General features: G+C 34.3%; 1 protein-coding gene across 1 annotated transcript in view; it reads right to left on the bottom strand.

Moving 5' to 3' along the window:
- Positions 1–1,608: 1,608 nt before the first annotated feature.
- Positions 1,609–24,908, bottom strand: part of Si (sucrase-isomaltase) — a 67,203-nt gene continuing 43,903 nt past the window's right edge. Inside the window, exons 31-48 of the mRNA XM_038347729.1 lie at positions 24,745–24,870; positions 23,343–23,471; positions 22,302–22,409; positions 20,523–20,585; positions 19,279–19,395; positions 17,685–17,772; positions 15,596–15,734; positions 13,748–13,881; positions 12,760–12,794; positions 12,556–12,672; positions 10,202–10,350; positions 8,059–8,143; positions 7,921–7,977; positions 6,885–7,009; positions 5,644–5,732; positions 4,486–4,535; positions 4,116–4,283; positions 1,609–1,677 (exon numbers count right to left, since the gene is read on the bottom strand). Coding sequence (XP_038203657.1) covers positions 1,609–1,677; positions 4,116–4,283; positions 4,486–4,535; positions 5,644–5,732; positions 6,885–7,009; positions 7,921–7,977; positions 8,059–8,143; positions 10,202–10,350; positions 12,556–12,672; positions 12,760–12,794; positions 13,748–13,881; positions 15,596–15,734; positions 17,685–17,772; positions 19,279–19,395; positions 20,523–20,585; positions 22,302–22,409; positions 23,343–23,471; positions 24,745–24,870 — 1,848 coding nt within the window. The remainder of the gene's footprint in view (positions 1,678–4,115; positions 4,284–4,485; positions 4,536–5,643; positions 5,733–6,884; positions 7,010–7,920; positions 7,978–8,058; positions 8,144–10,201; positions 10,351–12,555; positions 12,673–12,759; positions 12,795–13,747; positions 13,882–15,595; positions 15,735–17,684; positions 17,773–19,278; positions 19,396–20,522; positions 20,586–22,301; positions 22,410–23,342; positions 23,472–24,744; positions 24,871–24,908) is intronic.

The following is a 24,908-nucleotide window of genomic DNA, read 5'->3' as shown; positions in this document are numbered from 1 at the left end:
ATTATGGATACCAGGAGAACAAGGGACTCTGAACCAACTAAGAAAGCCACATATGAACTCACAGAGACTGAAGTAGCAAGCACAGGGTCTACATGGATCCACACCAGGTCTTCTGCAAGTATACTATAGCTATTAGCTAATTATTTTTATATGACTCCCAACTTTGAAAATAAGTAGGTCTCTGTCTCTTCTGCCAGCTCTTGAGACACTTCCTCCCATTAGGTTGTCACATCCAACTTCAATATGATAGTTTTTGCTTCATGTTATTACATTTGATGTTGCTATGTTTGGTATGTCATCTCTTAGAAGCCTGTTATTTTCTAATGAGGGACAGAACAGGAGTGGATCTGGAGGGAAGAGGTATGGGAAGGAGCTGGGAGAAGTAACTATAATTATGTGGGGAAGGAAAACTATAATTTGGGTATGTTCTTTGAGAAAACAATCTATTTACAATAAAAGAAGAAATAGCCTTAAAAGTTTGAAAAGGTTTTAAAACATCTTACATTCCTCGAGTCTGTTCCTAAGGAATAATGATTATTGAGGTAACATGTTAGGTAAAACACATCATAATTTCAGTTGTGGGATTTTTTTTTAACTGAAAAGCAAATCTTCATCCAAGTTGTCTTTCTACTATTTCCAGATTTCTGTGATATTTTTGTATTTTCTTAAGTTTCTATCCTTTCAGTTCCAATCTTGATGCTGATTATTATAGCTATATTAAAATCTAAAAACTCAAAGACAACATGGAAATCTATTTAAAGAATGAGAGCCCTACAGACTGAATGCATAAGAATAGACAACACTATTTTTTCCCTTCCTCTGAAGTGAAACTAAACAAAGAAAAGGATTTTTATTAAAAACAGGAGTTTCAACATGGATGTACTCCAAACATTAATGTGATGACATTTAGACATGTATCCTTTGGGAGTATGATTCATGAGTAGGTCATGAGGATGGAGCTCTCATAAAATTGTTAGTGCCCACTAAAGAAGAGGTCGAGAAGATGCTTCCTTTCTCTCTGTCGTTGTAAGACGATTCTCTACACAGAATGATCTATAGGTACCCAAGAGCTGTGAAAATTTGATGTTCTTGATTAAAACACAATGCTATATTAATTCAGTATCCCAAAATGAATGAGAGACTTTCTTAGAAAAATAAAGGGAAAGAAACCACATCTTAATGTATTTATATACTTTATTTTCTGTTTTGGAATGAAATATGCATAATACAAAATTAAATATTGTGATTTGTTAAATAAGTCATCAATGTAATTAAATACATCTTATAAAATTTATATTACAGAAATTGTTAATTTAAAAATTACTTTCTTTAATCATATCCTAGTTACATGTATATAAGTTTACAGGTTTAGCTGTTGCTTAAACATAAATATAATTATTCAAATCCTGTTAAACCTGCAAAGCAGTGGCGTACATTAATAGGCTAGGTTAGCACTTCTTTTGATATATACAATACAGAAATATGTAGATAATGACTACCATAATTCTGCTTTAAAATATGTAAGAATTCAGGAAGAGAGAAGTGTTTGAAGTTGAACTATGAATCTGATATCCATTCCTCCTCAGGAACTCAAACTGATGGTAATCTTCATGACCAGCTGACAGTTATTGGTTCATCAAGGAACACATTCATCTGTCTCATGTTAATTATCAGTATCTAAAATCAGAAAGTGAAATCACAATTAATTGTTTAATTACAATTTTATTTTTCCTGTCATTTTTTAAACAAACACTATTTCCATCTCAGTTTAAGTGTACGTTAACAGTTAGAGTTTTTCCTTGGTTGATGACAGTATTCACACATAATCCTTTCTGTGTGTGTGGTTCTCACAGGGCAGTGGTGTTTTAATACACAGCACAGTTTATAGTTCATCATAGCCAGGAAGTCAAAATGGAACTTTTAAGTTGGCCACTTAAAAGAGCAAGTGACATCTCATTCACAGTAAACAGTAACAATAATAGCTACATGAATTCTTTCTAGTGATCAACTCACTTTATACAGTCTAAGACAGAGGCTCAGGATGGAATATTGTACTGTGTCTTCCCAAGTCATAAACTTGATCAAGACTAACTCCGCAGACATGCCCACAGGCCAGCCTAGTCTAGACAATATCTCAGAGAGACTTTTTTTTTAGGTGATTCTGGGGTTTGTCTAGTTGATGATATCATCCTTTTTTCAAATTCATGACCTTTGTTTTCATTAGTTGTTGTTACTTACAAAATATTCCTAAATAACTAAATGAAATTTTCTCAGTCAGTATAAAGTCACTCATGTGTATTTTTTCAGGTCTGACATTTTGGTAGGGAATAACCCACACATGTGATTTTGGTGTACATATTCATGCATGCTATTTATTGACATAAACTTACAAGGAACTGTTGGTAGCTGCTATTTTAAATGAGTATATTTTTAAATTATTGAAGTAATTTTCTTAGCATTTAAACTTATTATTTTAAGGAATTGTAATTAATGAAGCAAACTTCTTTTGAAAGAATATGCTTTTAAATGGTTTAACTGTCCCAAATGAACTTGAAATGCCACGTTAGAATCCCTCATCTGATCCTGTTCAACTGTCATTATGCCCTTCATTTTTGTATCAAAATATGAGATTTATTTACCATTGCTAAATAAAACCCAGGAAAATATAAAAAAAGTCATCTTTTTTTTATCAGTTTAACTAAAAATAGGCAATACAACACAATTTATTTTAAACTGTAATTAATAACCATTAAGATCTGGACCGTGGAGAAACATTTTGTTTTGGCAGAGAAACTGTTTCTTGGTTTTCTACCTCTGACCAAAGGATTATTAAAGTAGTATCATTTTGACTAGGAATTTTATAAGCGAGTACAATTTTTAAAAACAAAATATGTTTGAGGGACTAAATGATCAACTTTTACCAAGGAAGGGCATCAAATACTCCAAACTGATTCCCATGCTGACATAATTTAAAGAAATTTGGGATAGTTTAATGTCAAAGTAGTAAAAAGACTAAATTCTAAGTTGATACAGGAATCTGGTATGCGGAGGAGACCTCACTATCAACACTGAGTATGCAGGCTCAAGTACAGGAGCTACAGCCTTGGAGCCATTAAACTCTCACAGTCTGGGAAATCCTCTAAAACCTAAGATTGTGCAAAGTTTAAATGTCTGTCTTAAAATTGAGGTTGTGCAACCTGTTACTCCATAAATTAAGTGCACGTCAAGTGATTGGTTGATTGCTAGCTCTTTTCATACAATATCAAATTTGAAAAGTATGTTTTCTTCACAGTTAGAGTCATGAACACATGACCTTAATCAAAGGAAACACAGTTAACTGATTTCTTAAATAAATATATTGTATTAAATCCACACTTTTGAGTCACAAATTCATACAACTAGAATGTGAAGGAACTTGAGAACCTACATACTTTTACATATTTGCCAAATTTAGAATAAAAATCTAAAATTACAGTGGAAAATAAAAAGGCATTGTAACCACAGGTGCTGTTCTGACACAAGACTCCTGATGCCTGGGTCAGAGTTTCTACTGCCTCTCTCATGATAACATCTATGGTGCTAAGCAGAGTTACATTAATTTTGAAAGAACTTCACAGATTATTTTTTTATGAAAGACACATGCAATGCTCAAAGGTAAACATTTCTATTGAAGACAGTACTTGAGGAACTGTTCCTCGTGATAGTAATTTGGTGTTTTAATTTAAATTAATATTGCTTATTTTATATGAAGAAAATTATAAAATAGCTGCCATTAAATTGAGGATAATAGCATAAAAATAAATATGAAGGCGTAACTAGATTGAATAAGTGGCAAACACCACATTTAATTTTTTATTTTGGCTGGGCAGTAGTGGTTTAATCCTAGCTCTTAGGAGGCAGAGGAGTTTTCTGTGAGTTCAAGGCCAGCCTGGTCTACAAGAGCTAGTTCCAGGACAGGCTTCAAATCTATAGAAAAACCCTGTCTCAAAAAACTAAAATGAAAAAAAAAAAACCAACAATTGTCATTGTGTTTTAGTCCTGGCGATGAACATAAGGAGTCATTCAGATGTTTTACAGAGGCATGCTACTGTCAAGAATATCCATATGTCACTCACCTCCTTGGCTGCTTCTTGAGTGAATGAAGGCTTTAGTGTATTTCCATCATAAATCAAAGTAACGTCAGAGACACTGGCTGTTCCTTTCCCCCACACATAGATGTCTCCCAGTATCATCTCATATTTGTTTATATATCCTTTGTTCAGTATAGTGCTTGTTAACGTTGTCTAGAAAGGCAAAGACAAAGAAGCAAATACTCCATTTAAAAATTCAAGTAAATAGCCAGAAAAATACATAGCTGTGAACCAAAATGAACCTTGTTGTATAGCAAATCAGTGATTCCAGTATATTGTCATGTGTTTTATATAATGAACAGAAATTAAACTCCACACATTTTTAGTACCGTTGATTATAGAAGGTATTACGTACTTGATTTAGATTGAATCCTATCAAGGTATATAGACCTCTTTCATAAGTGTCTGTGGAGAGAGAGAAATATAAAGTGATTTTATTTTTCAAAGAACAATAGTAAATACTAGCATTCTTATTTTTTCTTTCTAACTAAAAATGGAGCCATATTCTACTGATGCATTTCTAGCTAAAGTCAAACACACAAAACATATAAAAAATGTTATTTAGAGCCATGACTTTATCTAAAGTCTATCAAACCACAATAAAAATATAGCTAACACAAAAGACTTTCTGTGTGACAAATTTTAGATACAGTAACAGAAACACTGTAGGAGACATGTATTGTTATTATCATAATGATCATTATTTTTGTTGTTATTCTCATTTTAGAAAGAGGCAAACTGCTATAAGACAAACACACGAATAAACCAATTCTTCAGTGTAGGAATGCAGGGACAAACTACCATGAATGGGGGAAAGGAGGGGTATGTTCTTGGGACAGAAATCAGATTCTCCTGTTTTAAAGATAAGTACATTGAAAGCTGAGTTATCTTCACAGCATTCAGAATACTCACTCTTAACAAAACCTTTCTGTGTGCCTGATGCCAAGGGAGAGCAAGACATGCTGAAAGATTTAGCTGTTTCTTGCGATGTTGAGACATAATTATGAAAGTAAATTTTAGATTATTTCATATGTTATGGTAAAATTAGAAACAATAACAAAAAACTTATTGAATATCAAAAAAGAAAGGCAAAAAAAGACAAAACAAAAATCAATAGTAACACAGCAAAGAGACTAAATATTTCTGTCTGCTTTGCAGAGATCTGCTGATTTTAGAGATAAGTTTTGGACATCAGTTATGCACACGGAACATGGCATGTTTGGCTTATTGACCTTCCATGTCAATGTAAACAACACTGTGATAGCTTCTGCTATAAGTAAGTCCCGCCCACACATTTCACTTAATTTACCTTTTAATACAGAGATTAAGGAATTTTAAAGTAAGAGAGGAGCCTTTAAGTTTTTTTTAAATTGTGTGTACAGTTTCAAGCAATTATATACTTTTAACTTTAAATGATCTGTGTAGCTTTGTGCTCAGCTTTTACGTACAGCAAACACAATATAGGGAAGATGCATGCTGTCAGCTCCATTCATCTGGGGAGTGGGAAACTCACCTATACTATCTCCATCGTCCCAAAATAGAGTTCCTTGTGCTCTTTGATTGTCATCTGCAGCAACGATGAGCTTCATGTAATTCCGTCGACTACAAGAAAGAAATACATAATTGTATCCATGTTTACGGACTAGGATATTTTATGTTAGTCATATAAGAATATCAACTTGAATAGAAGTTAAGAAAACATTAACCAGAGAAAACTAAGGTCTTGCAGGTTCATCATATATGGTGGGGTATTTATAATAAAGAGGCTATGAAATGGCAAAGACACTGAAGCGTGTAAATCCTCCTTTTAGTTTTCTATAATTCACATTTGTATTCTAGAAAGCCTTAGGAAAATATTGTTTTCAGTTCTAGTAATATGGTTCACTTAGACAGCTGGCCCAACACACATAAATCCCTTGGTGTGGGCACTATTCTTCCAGAAGCTAGGAAGGGTGGGCTACACCTGTAATCCCGGCACTCAAGAACGAAAAGACAGCAGGATCAGAAGATGAAGGTTATCCTGTGCTACATAGCAAGTAACGTTCAAGGTCTCTCTATATATGAGATCCTACCTCAAAGACAAAAAATAAAAATCAAACAATTAAAACCCAGAAAAAAGGTTTTTATGAGCTGTTATTTTCATGTCATACTTGAAAATAAAGATATAATGATCTTTCTTAGGCAGTAGTTCAAAAGATCAAGTACTAGTTTGCAAATACCTCTGCATATCATACACCGAGTCATGAAGATTTAGTTTGTATTTAGTCAGGAGAGCCTTATTTATAAAGGGGATATGTCACTAGAAGACCATTTTTCATGAGTGTTCAACATTTATGCATGTTGCATGTGTAGAGGTACTAGCAATTTTCTTTTGAAATTACATTTTAAATAAATTTTTTAGGTAGGTGATTCTGGAAGATAGCGTCAGACCTTGAAATGTTATTAATCACTGTCATTATTCATATATTACTGCTCATTATACTAAAGAGAAAGAATGTTCTTGTCCAAGCTAAAGATGGGTATTTAACTGCAGGATCTACCAGGATGACAGCAGGGCATCCCAGTGGGACTACAGAGCAGGGAAAACTGAAGTTCATCAGAAGCTCTTTTTCTGCCATGCCTTCTGTTTATGATTAAGCATCTGTGTTATTGCAGCAGGATCACAGGGGAAAAGGACAGATTCTTTCTAACTACTGACTTTAGAGCAGGATATATTACAAAATGAAATGATCGTTTTAAAAACAGTTCACTTACCTGTAATATGTGCTCTGCCCGGGTTCTTGGCACGGTAGAATGTAACCTCCTCGAACATGTAGATTGATTGTATCAAAAGGAGCTGGAAATGTTTGTTGTTGTCCTCTGACCTTTATATCTTCCCCCTGGTAAGGAGAAGGATGGGAAACATGGACATGAGGCAATGAGTAATGTAAGAATGTAAGAAGACACATTCATGAAGTCAAGTTGTCGGGAGCAGTGAGACCCCCAGATCCTGAATTTCTTGTAATCCCTGAACTGAGTGCCTACAGCTGCTCTGAGCACAAGACCTTCAGGAGTTCCTGATGGCAGGAGAGTGGTTGCTGGTGGGTTTGGCTGGGGCGTGGCTATCCCTATATAATCTGCCCCTGAACACAATAAAGGGGGCATTCTTGGGGAATTCAAGGATGACCCGTGTCGCTGTCTCTCTGTCTGTGTGTGTCTGTGTATTTTAACCTCCAGCCCCCTTGCCTGAAACTTGTGAACTGGATGTCAGCGCACCGAGCGCTGACACGGGGGCGCGGTGCACGGCAATTGGAGATCTCCACCGAGATTTCGGCACAAGTGTTAACAGTTTTCTAGTTAAAAACTAACAAAACACAACATAATATTTTTTAAAAGAGAAATCATTTTTTTAAAAGTGTATCCTTAGGTCCTGGCTACATTTTTATCCTCATATTGCTATTTATTTTCAAGATGTCCTATAGAGAAATGGGCTGATTTTGCAAGGTTACAAAAGATGAAAAACTCTATTAATTATGGTGGCCAAATTTTCTAACCAAAAGAGCAACAGATGTTTGTAATATAGTATAATCTTTCGTGTTTACCTGCTAAAGCAAAGCAATACCTGTGTAAACACTAGAGTATAATAAATGATTGTTCCGTGGCATGTTAATTTGCTGTCAGTAATAATTAACAGTATATTACTAACTTTGAATTTTTTTAGTGGAAAATAAACAGAATCAGAGCTTATCATATAATCATTCAAATATATATTTCAGGTTAGTTAACTTCTAAGAATTCTTATAAAACTTACCGTATGGTAGTCAAACCACCGAGCATTAGGTACATAGCCGGTCACAGTGGTCACATACTAGAATTGAAAAAGAAAGTCATTGAAATCATCTGAAATCAAATCAAATCATTTTATGAATAAATACATGGTCACACTTACAGGCTCAATAACAGGGGTCACCATAAAAGCTGGACCCCACAGGAACTGCTTGTATATTTCCCATGTTTTCTTATCATCAAAGAACCTTCACAAAAGAATCACAAAGTTTTCAATTAAGCCAAGGAACTTATTCTCTTCTGAACACCATAAAATGCTCATTCCAAACCCAGTTTGCTCTAAAGGACTTTGTGGATTCAACAAAAGTCTATGCTCATGTATAGTTAAAACAAAGAACTTATTTGTTGTTTGAAAGACAGTGTGAAACAGTATATACTTCTGAGTAAAACCAAATCACATCTAAATGTTCTAAAAAAAAGGATTGTTAAGCAGTATGTGAACAGTATAATAAAATGTAACTATAATGTAGAGTTTATATAGAGGAGTTAATACACCGAGATTTCGGCACAAGTGTTAACAGTTTTCTAGTTAAAAACTAACAAAATACAACATAATATTTTTTAAAAGAGAAATCATTTTTTTAAAAGTGTATCCTTAGGTCCTGGTTACATTTTTATCCTCATATTGCTATTTATTTTCAAGATGTCCTATGCAGAAATGGGCTGATTTTGCAAGGTTACAAAAGATGAAAAACTCTATTAATTATGGTGGCCAAATTTTCATTTTTCCTAGTAAAGGATCAGAATATTAGAAGCAGAAATGATAAACAGCCTGCAAAAGTTTGTAAAACTTTTACTATATGGATGTTTATAATTTGTTTCTAAATTTTAAAAGAAGAGTTTTTCATTGATTTTTATTGAGTTCTACATTTTTCTCTGCTCCCCCTCCCTGCCTCTCCCCTTCCCAAGAAGGGTATTTTTTAAGACAAGCTTTGTAGGTTTACATATGTAATCCCATACATGAAAGCTGAGGCAGGAGGATTGCCATGAGATGAAGAATAAACTTAATGAGTTCCAAGTATTCAAAGTAAAATCCTGTTTCCAAAGTGTAAATACTCTTAAAAACAAAGATAACAAAATTAAGGGAGGACCAGTGATTTAGAAAGGCCACTTCAACAGCTAAAGTACTAAGATACGACATTACAAGCTAGGAGACACACTGCTGGGTAGGGAATACTTAGTCCAAATAATGAAGATTAAAATGTCAACGTGGTGGGCTCGGGGAGACTGCCCATCTTAGAGCTTTTCATATTGTCTGCCATGTCAATATATCATTAAAGATTCTTGCATATGTAAATTGATTTCTAACATTGAAAAAGATGTTACAAATTTGGAAATAGACACTAGCAATGTTCCCATTTCTCATGCTATTTTCCTTTTGTTTTCTTTCATTAGCAACCAAGGGTAGTGGTAAAATAACAGTGGGGGTTAACCCCTTGTGGTAGTCCCCATGAGACAAAGACTGAAATGCTCTTACTTAGTAGGACAAAGGAAATGTTCAGAATCCATAACCATACTATCAAATTTTAAAAATGCAAAAGGGATTAATCTTGAGTGTAAGAGTAGGATTTCCTATCTACATTCCCATTCCAAGCTTGGATTTTTTTCTGGCTTGAGCTTGAACAAGCCTTGTGCAGACTGTCCCAGCCTTGTGAGTTCATATGCGCAGCTGCCTTGTTGTGTGTGTGTTTTGCTGTAGTCATCCATAACCTCTGACGCTCGCAATCTTTCTCCCTCTCCTACAGTAATTTCTGAGCTTTGGGGAAGATGGTACTATATCAGTGTCCCATTAATGGCTGATCACCCCACGGTTTCTTATTTGCCATATCTTTTAATCTTTAACCAAAGTGAAGGCATACAAGTGAAAATTGTTATTTTGATAAGTTCATTTTGAGTACTAGGTCTTAATTTATATTACCCAGTTGTGATTTTTATTATTTTGTCAATAATAAAATTTGGCAGGCCACCACATTTAACTACTCAGTTAAAATCGTTAGAGAACTGAGAAGCAAAATGCTTTATGAATAAGTTAAAGCGGTATTCTTAAAATAAGTATTACTTTTTAATCATTAGGGCATTTTATACAAGAAATGTCTACATTAGAAGGTTTATTAGACTTATTCTATAAATGCTTTCTTAGCTCTAAATATATAGTAAAGCAACTACAAAATATTGTGCTAGGATATGTAATAGATTGAAGCAAATGAAAGCTGTTTGTGGAAGCATCAAATAGGTCTTGTACTCACTCATGCATTAGGGGCCTGATGACAGTGCCGCCACTAACATGGACTTCATGCATCATCGTGTAGAAATAGGGCAGCAAGGTGTATCTGATCTCTAGAACTTCCTTTGACATGTTAGCAAAAGTTTCATTCCAGGAAACAGGATCCTGCCTCTAAAAGAAAACATAATGAAACAGCCATGCTTCATTGTTAAAATCTTAACAGTCAAATTGAAGAATAAAAGTAACAAATTAAGCCGGGCGGTGGTGGCGCACGCCTTTAATCCCAGCACTCGGGAGGCAGAGGCAGGCGGATCTCTGTGAGTTCGAGACCAGCCTGGTCTACAAGAGCTAGTTCCAGGACAGGCTCCAAAGCCACAGAGAAACCTTGTCTCGAAAAACCAAAAAAACAAAACAAAACAAAACAAAAAAAAAAGTAACAAATTATTAGCAATATCATGTGCTAAGAACTGCCTTTACAAAAATCCTAAATACATTCATCATTTATATAGAATGAAAGAGGTGCAATATTAGTATTTTAAAAGATAATGCAATTAAGACAAGCATAAGTAAACATAACACGAAATATAGTTTATATTTTAAAAGAAAATAAATGCATTGTCAGCTATTGTAATACTCAATGTGGAATTCACTGGAATGTGAAATGTAGCAAGGAAATTATATGGCTTGTTACATAAAAGTGGCCTGAGATAAGTACCAAATACCAAGAAATATACCAAGAGATAAGTCAAGCTCACCATGCTGGCTTCACATGCCATGCATTCACACATGAAATGAATAGATTACAGTACTAATAACACAGGAGAAGTATGTATACTAATCTTGAATGACAGCATTTCGGTCTACTTTGGTATATACATCTCAATTCAAAAGAGTAATATTGGTGAAGTAGTATTAAGAATTTATAAAAATATTGTTGTTCATTTAAGGAAAGCATAAGGGACAGCGTTTGTTGTATAGTTAAATTGTCATGTAGACAAACTGCAGTCCCTCACAACTGCCAAGAACACCTCTCATGCTTGTTGATAGCAATCATTGGGGGACCTTTTCGAGCTACATCATGCCTATGAAGATTCCAATTTTTTTAGATTTGGGAAATAAGGCTGAAATGATAACCTGGTGTTATCCCTGGCAGACACACTATTAACTTAAAACTACACCAACCCAACAACTATCAAATTATGTGTGATCCTATGTATAATATGTTAGTTATTGATACATAATATATTTCAGTAATTTCATAGTCAAGTAGTAGAAAGAGACAAAAATCATAGGCTATTGCCAAGTTACTTAATCTCAATTTTTGTTCTATTGTTATAATGTATTTGTGTCATAGAGTGTTAAGTTTTGTTAATTAATTCATACTTAAACAAGTTGAATATTCTCGATACATATTCTCTAAGTCATTCTGTTTTGACTTGGGCCTTTCTTAATCCCTGCTCTTTTCCTCTAGTCTTAATCTCCTATGCTACTAACAAGTTTCTATTATATTTTTCAAATTTCTTCAAAATATTTCTTCACAGTTTGCCTGTCTTTCAAACTGCTTCAGAATATAGTCCTAAATTGCTTTGTATCCTTGCATTTTGACTATTAAGACAATAAATCTACCTCTTCTAGCTCAAGTAAAATTGAGATGGCACAAAATTTTCTCAGCACAGCTCACATCCATTGATTAGGAAATATGTTTGGACTGTGTCTTTCTGATGTCAACCTTGACTGATAAGTTTTCTGCTCAGTTTACCTTTTCTCTGCACTACTAGCTAAAAGTTTAGTACCAACTAGTACTTAGTAGGATATTGACTCTAACTGTTCACAGTTTCCCATGAAATTAAGCCCTGTATAATGGACTCAAAATAAGCCTGCAAATAAGTTAATAACTCTCAGTGTTAGACACTGCACAGAAATCTGCTCTTCAAATTAATGCTACCTTTTCTTGTTTCTCAATTTACCAACTTGTTCTTTAAATAATTGATTTTAACTCTTCCCATGTCATCCATCACTGCAAATGTCTGACACCTCATCAATTTTGTTTATAGCTGATTTTTTTGATTGTTGCTCTGTCCCAGTGTGGAATAAGTTCTATAGTAGGATATTCTCCTAACTCTTCCAAAATCTTATAGACCAGCTGTAGTATGGGTGTTCCAGATCCAAGCCATGTGCCCTGAGTGTACTACAGGTCTTAAACGCATTAAAAAGATGAACTAAGTAATATTTCATAAATATGAATGTATTTTAAAAATTCATTTAAAACTTTGTCAAGTAAAATATGATTGAATAAAAAACAACAAACAATCTAAGGATGGGTAAGGGAAAAACAAACACAATAAACCAAACAGACACAAAGTAGTAATTACATACTCTAGTAAACTGAATGTTGTGGTTTCTTGAAAATGGATAAAAGGCTCCAACTTGCGTCCAACGAGCACAGAGATGATATTCTGAATCATTGAAAAAACCACAGATATCTGCTCCAACCTAAAAGATAGTTATATTTAATGCATATTAATTATTGTTTCTTAATAGTTAACAGACTACAAATGTAAACTGGATAGATCTACTTACATATGGTATCCCAAAAAGATTAAACTCCAGCATGCCTAAAAATTAGAATAGAATATATTTTTATTTTATTAATGAAGATGCTCTCTTCAATGTAAGTTCTTATTAAATGAAACATTTTGGTATAATAATGAATTATTCCCTTATAACCATACTTGTTGAACTTAATGGTGTTAATTATATTCTCTAAAATAAGAGAGCATATGCTTAAAGACAATATTATTATAACATAATTTAAACACAAGTAAGCTATAAGCACACCATGGTGAATCAAGACAAAATAGTAGTGTTTTCCTCACTTTCATTTTGAAAAATAAATTGTCTTTCTACTATTATTTAACCATTATCTACCATATAAAACAAATATAATTATTCTTATATTATTATATTAAAAATGATGCCTTCAACAAAAGAGAATGCATGTTTATCAGCTGTTATAATAAAAAGAATAAAAAGAATTCTAAATAATAAAAAAGTTATTCTAAATATGGTTTTAATGAATCTCTCATTAGCCGATAATATTTAAGTAGAGAATCAAAGCAGTAACTATTTATTTGTGGTTTGAAATGATGTAGTGATGTGCCATGTATCTACTGTCGGAAAGACTTTAGTTTGATGAGTTTCCTTCTTGAACGTTTCTCAGTGATTTATTCTCTAGCAGATGATGTCTACAGATGGCCTTCTTAGTTTTATAATAGTGTCTCTTCAAGCTCATGTTTTCTTCAACTAAGAAACAGGGTCCAATATGGATGGTGATGTTTATCCAAATGAACTCGCTAGGTCTCATCAGTCATTTGTTTCTCTGATCATTTGTATTCTTTGCTAAGCCTTCCTGACTAGTAACATTTCAATGGTGTCCTGTGTTATAAATTTATGTGACTGTTTTATTTCTTACAATTTATTTGTAATATTTATCTAGCACAACGCAAAGCAATGTTTATTGAAAACTTTAAAAAAACAATGATATGATAGAAGATAATTGATCTCATACCAATGAGTGATTTTTCCAAATTATCCCAGTTTGCATAATTGTCTCCAAGCCAATGTCCCCCCCATCGACCAGCCGTGGGATATGTGGACCGAGAGATGACTATCCCTCTCAAACCAGTGGTCTTCCGTATTGCACTGTAAAAAGACATAAGTTGCATGTTTACATTAGCTATTTTTTTTAAATATTTCTTTTGTTGTTGTTGTTTTACAACACAGAGTTTTTCTGTGTAGCCCTGGCTGTCCTGGAACTTGCTTTGCTGGCCAAGCTTACCTTGAACCCGGAGATCTGTCTTCCTAATGTTGGGATTAGAGGCTTGAGTTACCACATCTGGCATATTTCCACACAAACAACTTCCATGGAAACACAGTATCTACTCTATGGTCAGGTTTCCCATCTCAGCCTGCCCTTCACAGCTGTGTTTTCGCTCACTATGTAGTAAAATACTCCCAGGCATGACAGATCACTTTCTTTCCTCCTAATATTTGCTAGAGTGAAATACACATATAATGTGAAATTTTCCTTTCTAAACCTTCCAATGCATGTAAGTTACCCATAGATTATATCAATTAAGCAAATTAATCAAATAGAGAATGTTATTCTACTTAAACTTGTAGCATTTAATAGGAGTGTAGATGTGACAACTCGACGTGGCTCTTCTCAGTTACAACCTGCCACTTTTATTGTACATATCAATCTGAAGAATATATTTGCTAAGGCCTCCCTTGCTTTATAGTAAATGATGAATGGACAGATTTAACGGAATTTTTTTTCAAAAAGAATCATTGTACTTGTGGAATTTATCCCAAGTGAAATCTTACTAAGAAAATATACAAATTTGTTCTTAATTAGTCTTCTCTTTCTTTTCTAGCCTTAAAGAAAGTAGCCTTGATGATTTGTGCATATTAAAATATATTCTAGCTTAAAGTGTAATGCAACAATATATTGCTTTATATTATATGCAACTCTTTCTTTCACTTTTCTTTTCTCTGTCATTATTCAAATGTTTTCTCATCCCTCTCTCCCTATATACATAGATGTTCTATCAACTGAAATAAAAGTTGATGATACTCAAAATCTTTCTATGAATACAAAATATAAAAGTATTTCAGGATGATGGACAGAGGTGATTCATGCCTTTAATCATCTCACTGTGGAGACAAAGGCAGGTGGTGAGTTTAGGGTTAGTCTGGTCTTCAGAGTGAGTTCCAAGACAGCCAGGGATACAAAGAGAAACCCAGTCTTGAAAACAAAACAAAACAAACAAAGAACAACTCAGAAGATGACACCCCACATGCATAACTAATTTTAATACTAAGTTTCTTATTAGAATTAAATATCGTTTGGGTCACAACAAGTAACACTGATTATTATGATCTGCTTATCTCCAACAATTCATCATGCTGCTTTGTTATTCATGGGATGGTTAGTGGTAGCTACCAATTTGACATAATCTAGAATATTCTGAAGGTTTCTTTGAATGCCAGTGGGAGGTTAACTGATTATGTTAATAATTAGTTTTAATTACAAATTTACTCTATCTTTATTTACTCATTTGTACATTCAACATTATTCGCCAAATATTATGCTAAGCATATTTTGAACAGCAAAATAAATAAGGCTTAGAAAACCATAGGAATATAATGAGGAAAGACAAGTTTTGTTTGATTGCTCAACTGACTGATAGAAATGATTTTTTCTAAGACTTATGAAGAAAGAAGTAATTTACAAAGAACAATTGGAAAAGAAAGAAATTTAGCAAGACTCTTGAAATATGAAACCTTGAAGCTGATATCATCAATATAAAAACGAACGAGAAAGCCAGAGAAGAAAATGACAAACATTACTTACTCGAGAGTGGGTTTCATTTGCGACCATCCATAGAGATTGTGCACATCATAATGCAAAACTGACGATCCATCACTAAGAATCTGTTCCGTTTCCATGCACATGGTGCGGAAATGTAACCCATCAGTTCTTTTCGTCAGTTCTGGGGAAAACCAAGGAAAATAGAATTACACTTTGGAGAGCATGAAGAGCAAGGAAACGTTCTAATCGCGTTTAAACTGGATCGCAATCAACTCAGAGTCATTAGCGTAATGATCGCCCAAAGCTTTAAACATTTTGTTATGGTGAATATGTGCAAAACTTGTTTTTATAAATATCTGAAACACCGTATACCACTGTGAGCTACCTGATGTGTCCAATAAAACAGGCTTTCCTTCCCTCCAACGATAAAATTACATCCACTCATTTATTTTTGATAAGCAGATTATGAGCTTTCAAATAATTATTAATTTTTAATCATTTGTACATTTTGTGTATACTAAATTTAAGTCTCATAGTGATCTTTGCAGTAATAACTGAATCTTATGTTTGCTTAAAAAGATCTAAATCTAAAACATGAGTACATTGTCAATTACATACATTTTTTTGATACAAAGTTTCTCTGTAGCGTTGGAGCCTGTCCTGAAACTTGCCCTTGTAGACCAACTTGGCCTCGAACTCACAGAGATCCATCTGGCTCTGCCTCCCGAGTGCTGGGATTAAACTGTGTCCCACCACCGCCCTGCTCAGTTACATACAATTTTTTTTCCAGTTTATTTATTTTTTATTAAAAATTGCCATCTCCTCCCCTCCTCCTCCCCCTTCCCTCCCCTCCCCTCCACCCACACCCCCACTCCCTCCCTCTTGAGGACAAACAGCCATCAGGGTTCTCTACACTATGTTGAGTCCAAGGTCCTCCCAACTCCCCCCAGGTCCAGGAAGGTGAGCAACCAAACTGACAAGGCTCACACAGAGCCCGTCCATGTCGTAGAGACCAAGCCCATCGCCATTGTCCTTGGCTCCTCGGTCAGCCTCCACCATCAGCCACCCTCAGAGAGTCCTGACTCTAGAGGGGTTCCCAGGTGTCCAGGAAGACGCCCCCAGCTAGGTCCTTGGGCAGCTGAGGCGAGGGTGCCAGAAATGTCCAGATCCTATTGCCATACTCATGAATATCTTGCATATCACCATAGAACCTTCACCTGGCATTGGATGGAGAAAATGACAGAGCCCCACATAGGAGCACCAGACTGAGCTCCCAAAGTTCTGATGAGGAGCGGATGGAGAGAGATCATGAGAAAGAAAGTCAGAACCATGAGGGATGCGTTCACCCACTGAGACGGCAGGACAGAACTAATGGGAGACCACCAAGTCCACTTGGAATGGGACTGATGGAAGTTACATACAATTTTTAAGATTTTTTTTAATTTTTAGTTATGTGTATATGTGCATATGCACATGAGAAGAACTGCCCATGTAGTTCAGAAGGCAGCATTGGATCTTCTGGATCTGGAGTTTCATAGCCTGTTCTGAGCTGCCCTGGGTGAGTGCTAGGATTTGAACTGGAATTCTCTGGAAAAACAGTAGGCACTCAATCTCCATCCCTGAAATTTCTACTGCTTTTTATTCACTTAAATGAAAAATACTGACTCAGTATATTTTCATTAAAAGAATTCAATTGAATTACAAATCTCAGAACCAAAACCACTGTTGTCTTCAACAAATTTTGTGTTTGTTCCTTCTTTTCAGACATCAACTGTCACCACAGCACAGGTGGACAGAGAATATTTTTTTTCCCATTTCCCATTCCTATGAATAATTACTACAAACAATTTTTAATGAGCAACATGTATCCAATACTTTAAGATAGAATATCTGAAGAAACCAGAACAAAAAAATTAAATTAAGAATCATGGGTACAGAGAAAATATTTACTTTTCTACTCAAAACAGTGTGGAATTATGAGATATTGGACCTGAGGTTGGTTACACTTCACTGTGAGACTGACTACTAATAATTTATAATTAATTTCCACTTACTGCAACTTAAGGTCTACCTACACAATAAAAAAGAATAATGGTGCCATATTATTAAAAGTATAGCCATCAAATTCTACCTGGGAAATAAGGTGGGTAATTTAGTGTATCATTTCTGCATCGATTAGTAACGGTTCCATTTACAAAACTTGAAGGCTCATTCATATCCTGAAAAATAAAGTAAGAGGTTTGAAGCATTTTACTACAAATCTATTGAAAACAATAATTTGAAAACCTTGATAGGTAACACAAGTTTGTAACTCTAGAACTCAGGAGACTGAAACAGAAGTGTCGTGATCTTGAGACAGTGGGATACCTGGGGGTGGGGAGTTCCAGAAAATTAACTTGGAGTGTTGGAGTGCAAATAAACTAATTGGGTTTGAAAAGTGTTTTGTTTGCTCCACGTTTCAAAATAATAATACATTTCATCAAGATGTATTGTTTAGTTCAGAATACTTAAAGTGAGTTCTATAATCTGCCTAATTTTAAAAAATATTAAATATTGTATTCCTCACTGTAAATAATGCATGTAAGAGTGAATTGAGTAAAATGCTTCCATGATATAAATTTATAATATTATATATCTTAAAACCTTCTCCCCCTCTAACCATTCTTTAAAGAGACATCAGCTGTTTTATTTTTTAACATACAAATGTAGCATAAAATCTATACAATTTCAAGGGGTCTCTCTACACTTGATCTCAGCCCAAAAGCCAGGAAACAAGAAGTCTCTCTACTGAGCACATGGATTAGTCTCTGTAATCCTGCAAAATGGACACAAACCTGAATAACTTTTATGAAATGACTTCCCACACCTGAGAACAGTCTTCGCTAATCTGTGTATAACTCTTTATTATAAAGAATAATTTATATTTATAAAACATTCCTCATACTTCAATATTTGAATATCAAATAAATGCTCATTTTTAATTGAATATTAGGCAATTTTCTATCCCATGTATATGTTCATAGCAGTAGCTATATTACATCTTCCTTCTTTAAAAACTAAGACAATTCAGGTTTTCATATGCAAAGCATCAAAACAAGCAATGACATTCTAGAAATCTAGACAAGCATCATGTATGCTCTCCTGAATTAAATATTTACTTGTAGAAAAATAGATTCTTGCCGGGCAGTGGTGGCGCACGCCTTTAATCCCAGCACTCGGGAGGCAGAGGCAGGCAGATCTCTGTGAGTTCGAGGCCAGCCTGGTCTACAAGAGCTAGGTCCAGGACAGGCTCTAAAAAAGCTGCAGAGAAACCCTGTCTTGAAAAACCAAAAAAACAAAAAGAAAAATAGATTCTTTTTACACCATCTCAAAACTATACAGCTAAGCGTTGACAAAGATAAGAAAGTTGTTTGAAAGGTATCACTTTTTTGTAAAAGCTTAATATTTGAGTGTGACATTCTTTCATTAGGTAATAAAATAAGTGATTAATATATTTTGTAACCTGAAACATAGGCTATTTTGATTGCTTAGTCAAGTTGAGAAGCCCAGAAAGTTACAGTTATACATATATATTAAACTGTTAAAGGTATATTTTTACCATTCTTTTGTATAATAAAATTCAGCAAAAAAGAGTGAGCTAACCTGCACAGGAAAATATAATCATTATCAGATATACAAAACTGCTATAGAATAAATATAAAATAAAATCATAAAAGCTCACTTACAATCCACAAGCCATCAAACCTCATTTGATTATTGTAGAAGTCATAAATTTCTGTTGTCCACCATTCTGATGTGGAGTTCCTGAAGAAGTCTGGAAATGCTACGTGTGCTCTGGAAGCCTAAATAAAAGAAAATTGAGAGGCATACTCAACAACCAAAAAGTGTTCAGAGAACATGCATATGTGAACAGAACGTTGTCTTCAGATTCTCTAGTTACACATGTGTAATACAAGGAAAGGAATAAAAGTTCACAGAGAAAGAGAAAGCATCTCCCAAACTTATGCGCGTGATAAGAGAACAGCTTGCCAGGTAGTGGCGCACACCCAGAACTCAAGAGGCAGAAGCAGGTGGATCTCTGAGAATTCAAGACCAGGCAGGTTTTACGGAGTGAGTTCCGGGACAGCCAAAGCTACACATCATAGTGAAGAGAGGGGAGAGAGAGAGAGAGAGAGAGAGAGAGAGAGAGAGAGAGAGAGAGAGAGAGAGAGAGAGAGAGAGAGAGAGAGAGAGAGAGAGAGAGAAAGAGAGAGAGAGAGAGAATCTTACGGATTGCAGTGGAAGACAAGCAGAATGATTGGAAGCCTCAGAGGTGGTAGATGGCCACCAGAAACTTTCTAGACAAACTAGAGGAGTTTCACATATGAATCATGGGGTTGTGACAGCATACACAAGCTCTGTGCAAGTTCAAGTCGTTTGAAATCCCAACATAGTGAGTGGCAATGTGCACCAAGTCCAACCACGTGCTGGAGCTTTTGGCAACTGATATCTGTTGGGAATGTCCTCTGTGTATGAAAATCTATTTTCTTTGAGATAAACATGATAATGCTTCTCTTTGTCATCACCTAGAATCTAGGAGTATTATGCCGAGTGATATTAGGTACCCAACAAAAAACGTAAGGTATCAATCTAATAACCAGGTATGTAAAATTCTTTTTCATATAAAATGCATCTCATTACTAAACATTGCTAAGGTAAGACAAGAAAGGTAAGATAAAAATCTTAAATATTACTGCCTTATGAAAACAATGTAAAACATATGATTGATTCATTTATTTACTCCTAAAATTTCATATTTCAAAAAAGCTTGATTAAAAATTAATTGGTTAAACTTAATCCAATAGAAAATATTTTAAAGTAAGTTTCCTCTTCTTAAAGGAAAATATTCAAATTCAATCATATACTAATATGACCTTTAAATTCCAAATTCTGATTATTATTTTTTAGCTATAATGTATACAAAACTTACATTGACAGCATCATCTTCTGATATACTCTCATTTATTTCAATACCAGGTAAATCTGGCCAAACCTGTCAAAACGTATAAGTGAATTAATAATTCAAAGTAAGAAGGTATGACTGCTATAAAAATTAGGAATATGTTATTAGAGGCATACTCTAACTTTCCTGTCCTTGACTTTCCAATCCCTATATGTATATTATGCCGATTTCATTTTACAATACTTTTAGAATTCATGGAAAAAATGATGAAAATTAGTCTATTTCCTTCATCTGCCTCCCCTTTAACTACCACAGGTGCAATATAATTAACTTGTGTCTAAACTTGTGTCTAAATGCGCTTGAACTCTACCACTTTCATAATTAATATAATTGTAGCGTGGTTAATAAAAACCCAGAGACAGATACTGGGGTTCCACCTGAAGACCAGAAAAGCAAAGCAATCAGCTGCCGGCTCTTACCTCTACCTCAGACCAAAATTTGTGTGCCACACTGATCAGCCAAAGAGACCAGCCAGTGGTGCACACACCTACACCTTTAATTCCATTAGCCATACTCTTTTACCATAGAAGCCAGACACTAGTGGTGCATGCCTTTAATACCAGCACAAAAGAGGAATATTAAATGGGATTGATTTCAGACTCAGTCTCATTCTGTGGATTAATAGAGGTAAGAGCCATTGGCTGACTGCTTTGCTTTTCTGGTCTTCAGGTTGAACCCCAATATCTGATACTGGGATTTTATTAATATCGCTACACATAACTTTTGATCCAGTGACAACAATAAAAAGCAACAACCAGAAATTAGTAATTTAGAAAAAAAGACCCCAAAAAAACCAAAAATATAATTGTAGATTATGTCACAATCACAGGAATTTGTGAAATTTATTCTGTTCTTATATGTCATTATTGTATGCTTGGGAATGTTTTTCTTGAATATTAAAGAAAAATGGCCAAAGCCCAGTTGACCTAAAATAGGCCCAAGGTTCCAGGAAATATGTTATTCATAAAATTCCCAGGAAACTCCTAAAATTTACAATGGGTTATGAAATCCAGAAGGCTGCAAAAAGAGGCACTCTGACTTAGCTCTCTCTATTGCAACACACAGTTCACACAGAAAAAGTTTCCAGGTGTGGCCAAGTCCTGACTTCCGTCCCTCCCACTGGCAACTACACAGCCTGTGATTTCTGACAACCCTTTACTCTGCACCCTCGTTGCTTTCCCACTGGTCTTCACATATCCTTCACGCACCAGCAAAAGTCTGGTCTGCTGTAAAGGTCATTATGAGTTTTCTTCCCTTCACTTCCCTTTGCTTCCTTAATATTAAATGGAAAGCAAATCCAGATGTTGCCATAACTCACTCCGATCTCAGTGTCACTGTTAGTAAAGTCCAATGATTAAGTTTCCTTCTTCATTGTTGACCTTTAAGTTCAGTTCTCAAAGCAAAAGAATGGCAAATGCCCAAACCACTGCACATGTTTTTAACAAAAGTAAAAATGCATAAGCACTTGCCCCAGCAGAGCATATGAGCAGCCACTCCACTATTGTAAGTCTCATTATAAAACACAAAATATATGTCCAATTTAATAAATTGCAATTGAATGATGAAAAAATTTGATTTTAGGGTTTGTTTGAGTTCCATATTTATGTCTAATGATTTAGATCCGATTGAATATATGATATTTTAGCTATAAAATCTTTTCTGTCACACAAAACATTCTTTTAAAATATTTAAGGAAATAAGATCTTTAGCATTTTCAAAATTATTAAAGTTAAAAATAGTAAGTACCTTTGCCCAACAGATTTCATCTGTGTTAGGCCATTTGACAAAGACATCTTTCTGTATTCCTCGGTCAAAGGCAGGGTAATCCGTCTCATTTCCTGAAATAGCTGGATCCTAAAATCAAAGCAAATAATAAAACAAAATTAAAACAAACTATGTATTGGGTTAACCTATAGCATGTTGGGTGGTTATTCAGAGACAATGTATCTTTCTTCTTCTACACTGTCATAACGTTCTGCCACCATTTGAGGAAATGACCAAACATCAATACCACAGCTATATTCTAAGAAATTCGCAAGAAAATCTGTTAGAAACTCAAGCAAGCTTATTGAGCGTTTTTTGGTTTCATGACTGCCTGGTTGTATGGCTTGCCCCCTAAAATATATTCACAAACTATCCTTTCCACTGAGTATTTTTATTCAACCCAGGGAAAGCCAAATTGTAATGAGAAAACAACAGAGCAAATTCAAAAGAACACCTGGAAAATACTTCAGGACAAAAATATCTACTATTAGTCTTTGAAACCGAAGCCAGTTTTTGACTTGGGGGGGGTAACTGGAACACAACTTGCCTTTACTACCCATCACTTGACATGAATCTTTACACATCTACCTTAGTTTAAGGTAAATGGTAAGAGCCTAAGTAAATAAAAGAAAACGTTGATAAAAAAAAATTAATAGGTAGGAGGAAGGTTCAAAACTAGAATTTTTTTATTATTTTAAAATTTGTATTTGTGTGTGTGCTTGTATGTGTGTGTTTGTGTATGTATGTGTGCACGCGCACCATGTGTGCCCTGTATACACGTGATAGAGTATTGGATTCCCTTGGAGCTGAAGTTATAGGTAAATGTGAGCTACCCAAGACAGTGATGGCATCAAAGCTTGGGTCTACTTTAAAGAAGCAACTCTCTTAACTACTAAGTCATCTCCAGGCCTTGAAGATGTCCAAAGTTATACTCTTTTTTTCTTTTTGAAAAGCTTTTATACCCTCATATTAGAAGAGAAAATACAAACAAAGAATATAATTCATGTAAAAATAAATACTGACCAAGATAATAATGTATTTCATTCCTTCACTTCTTATTTGATCAACAAATTCAGGAAGACCCTGGAATCGTTCACCAATTGTGAAGTCTAGTTGCCTCTCCATGTAATTAATGTCTGTATATTGAACATCCTAAAATAGGTAACAGGGATAATTTGGTAAGAGCTCTTTTGAGGTTGTGCCTAGTTTCACCTTTATATAAAGATGCATGTTAAATAAGAAAAAAGAAAACATAGTCTAAAAACAATTTTACAGAGATGATTGGTTTTGTCAATGGTTCAGCAATAATTTAATTGGAGAAGTAAATATTATAAATCAGCAATACTTCAATATCGGTTTCCATGTGAAGCAAACACAAAAATATTTTTAAGGCTATGATTTTATGGTAATATGGTCAGTTAAGAACTGAAATTCAATGCATGCTCAAAGAAATACTTTTGTACTCATGTTAACCATAAATCATGTGGGAAAATTTTAAGATAATTTTATCAGAGACAAAAAGGAAAATTACTTACAGTTATATCAGTTATTATGAAATTTCTTTTCAAACACATCAAACTGATTTTTGAAATTACTTAAATAATGCATTGCTTACATTTAAATATTTTGAAATATATTTAAGCCATCAAATTTGAATTTTATTATGATAATTTCAAATGAGTCTCAACTAATTTTCCAACCATTTTATCTGAATCAAAATTACCCTTAATTATTCCAGTTTGCAAAAAAACTCTATGATAATAATGGATAAACCTCAATTTCAAATATCAACTCAAATACACTGTCCCTTTAATATATGCAATTAATTTTCTGATAATAATGCAGTTAGAACTATAAGATTCTGATATAGAATCAGTGTCAATTTCATATAGGAAGGTTCATAATATAAAATGATCACTTACATAGAAACTTTATATCCTACAATATTTATGTGTTACTAGAATTCTTTATATTGATAAAAGTAAACTGATTTCTAAGCAGTGTAGAAAGAAGATATTCTGTAAAGCCTGCCATTTAGCTTTGTGTGCTTCAATTATAAATCTTAAGGCTCAAATCACACAGCTTTAAGGCAAGCTCTTTCAAACTTCTTACACTAAATGATACTATAGATTACTCAAATATAAAAAGACTATGTATGACTGTACGACCCATAACTCTGGGAAAAATGTGAAGTGTTTTGCTTAGAATAGATCAGGATTTTACTAAAGGAGCATAGTAGATAAAGGTGGACTATTATATCTCCTTACTTAAATATCTGACAAAGATATATAAAAATCCCACATGCAGCTATTAAGATGCTACCAAAATATGAGCATTATTTCCAAATTTTTAATTTGTTTCTAAAGAATATAGTCTCTAAGTATTTCCTTCTGTCTTTAAAGGATCCATTCATTGGTATACGTACATAAGGAATCTGAGCATTGACCATGCCTTCATACAGTTCCACAACTTGTGAAGTATTTCTGTATCCATAACGACATAATTGAAATCCTAGAGACCAGTATGGTGGCATGACTGGAAAGCCAATTACCTACAAAAATATTATGAGTGATAAGAAAGAAGTACTTT

This window comes from Arvicola amphibius, chromosome 11, assembly GCF_903992535.2.
Source record: "Arvicola amphibius chromosome 11, mArvAmp1.2, whole genome shotgun sequence".
NCBI classification, from domain to species: domain Eukaryota; kingdom Metazoa; phylum Chordata; class Mammalia; order Rodentia; family Cricetidae; genus Arvicola; species Arvicola amphibius.
Note: the sequence above shows the minus strand (reverse complement) of the source record. Positions and strands in the feature narration are given on the sequence as shown.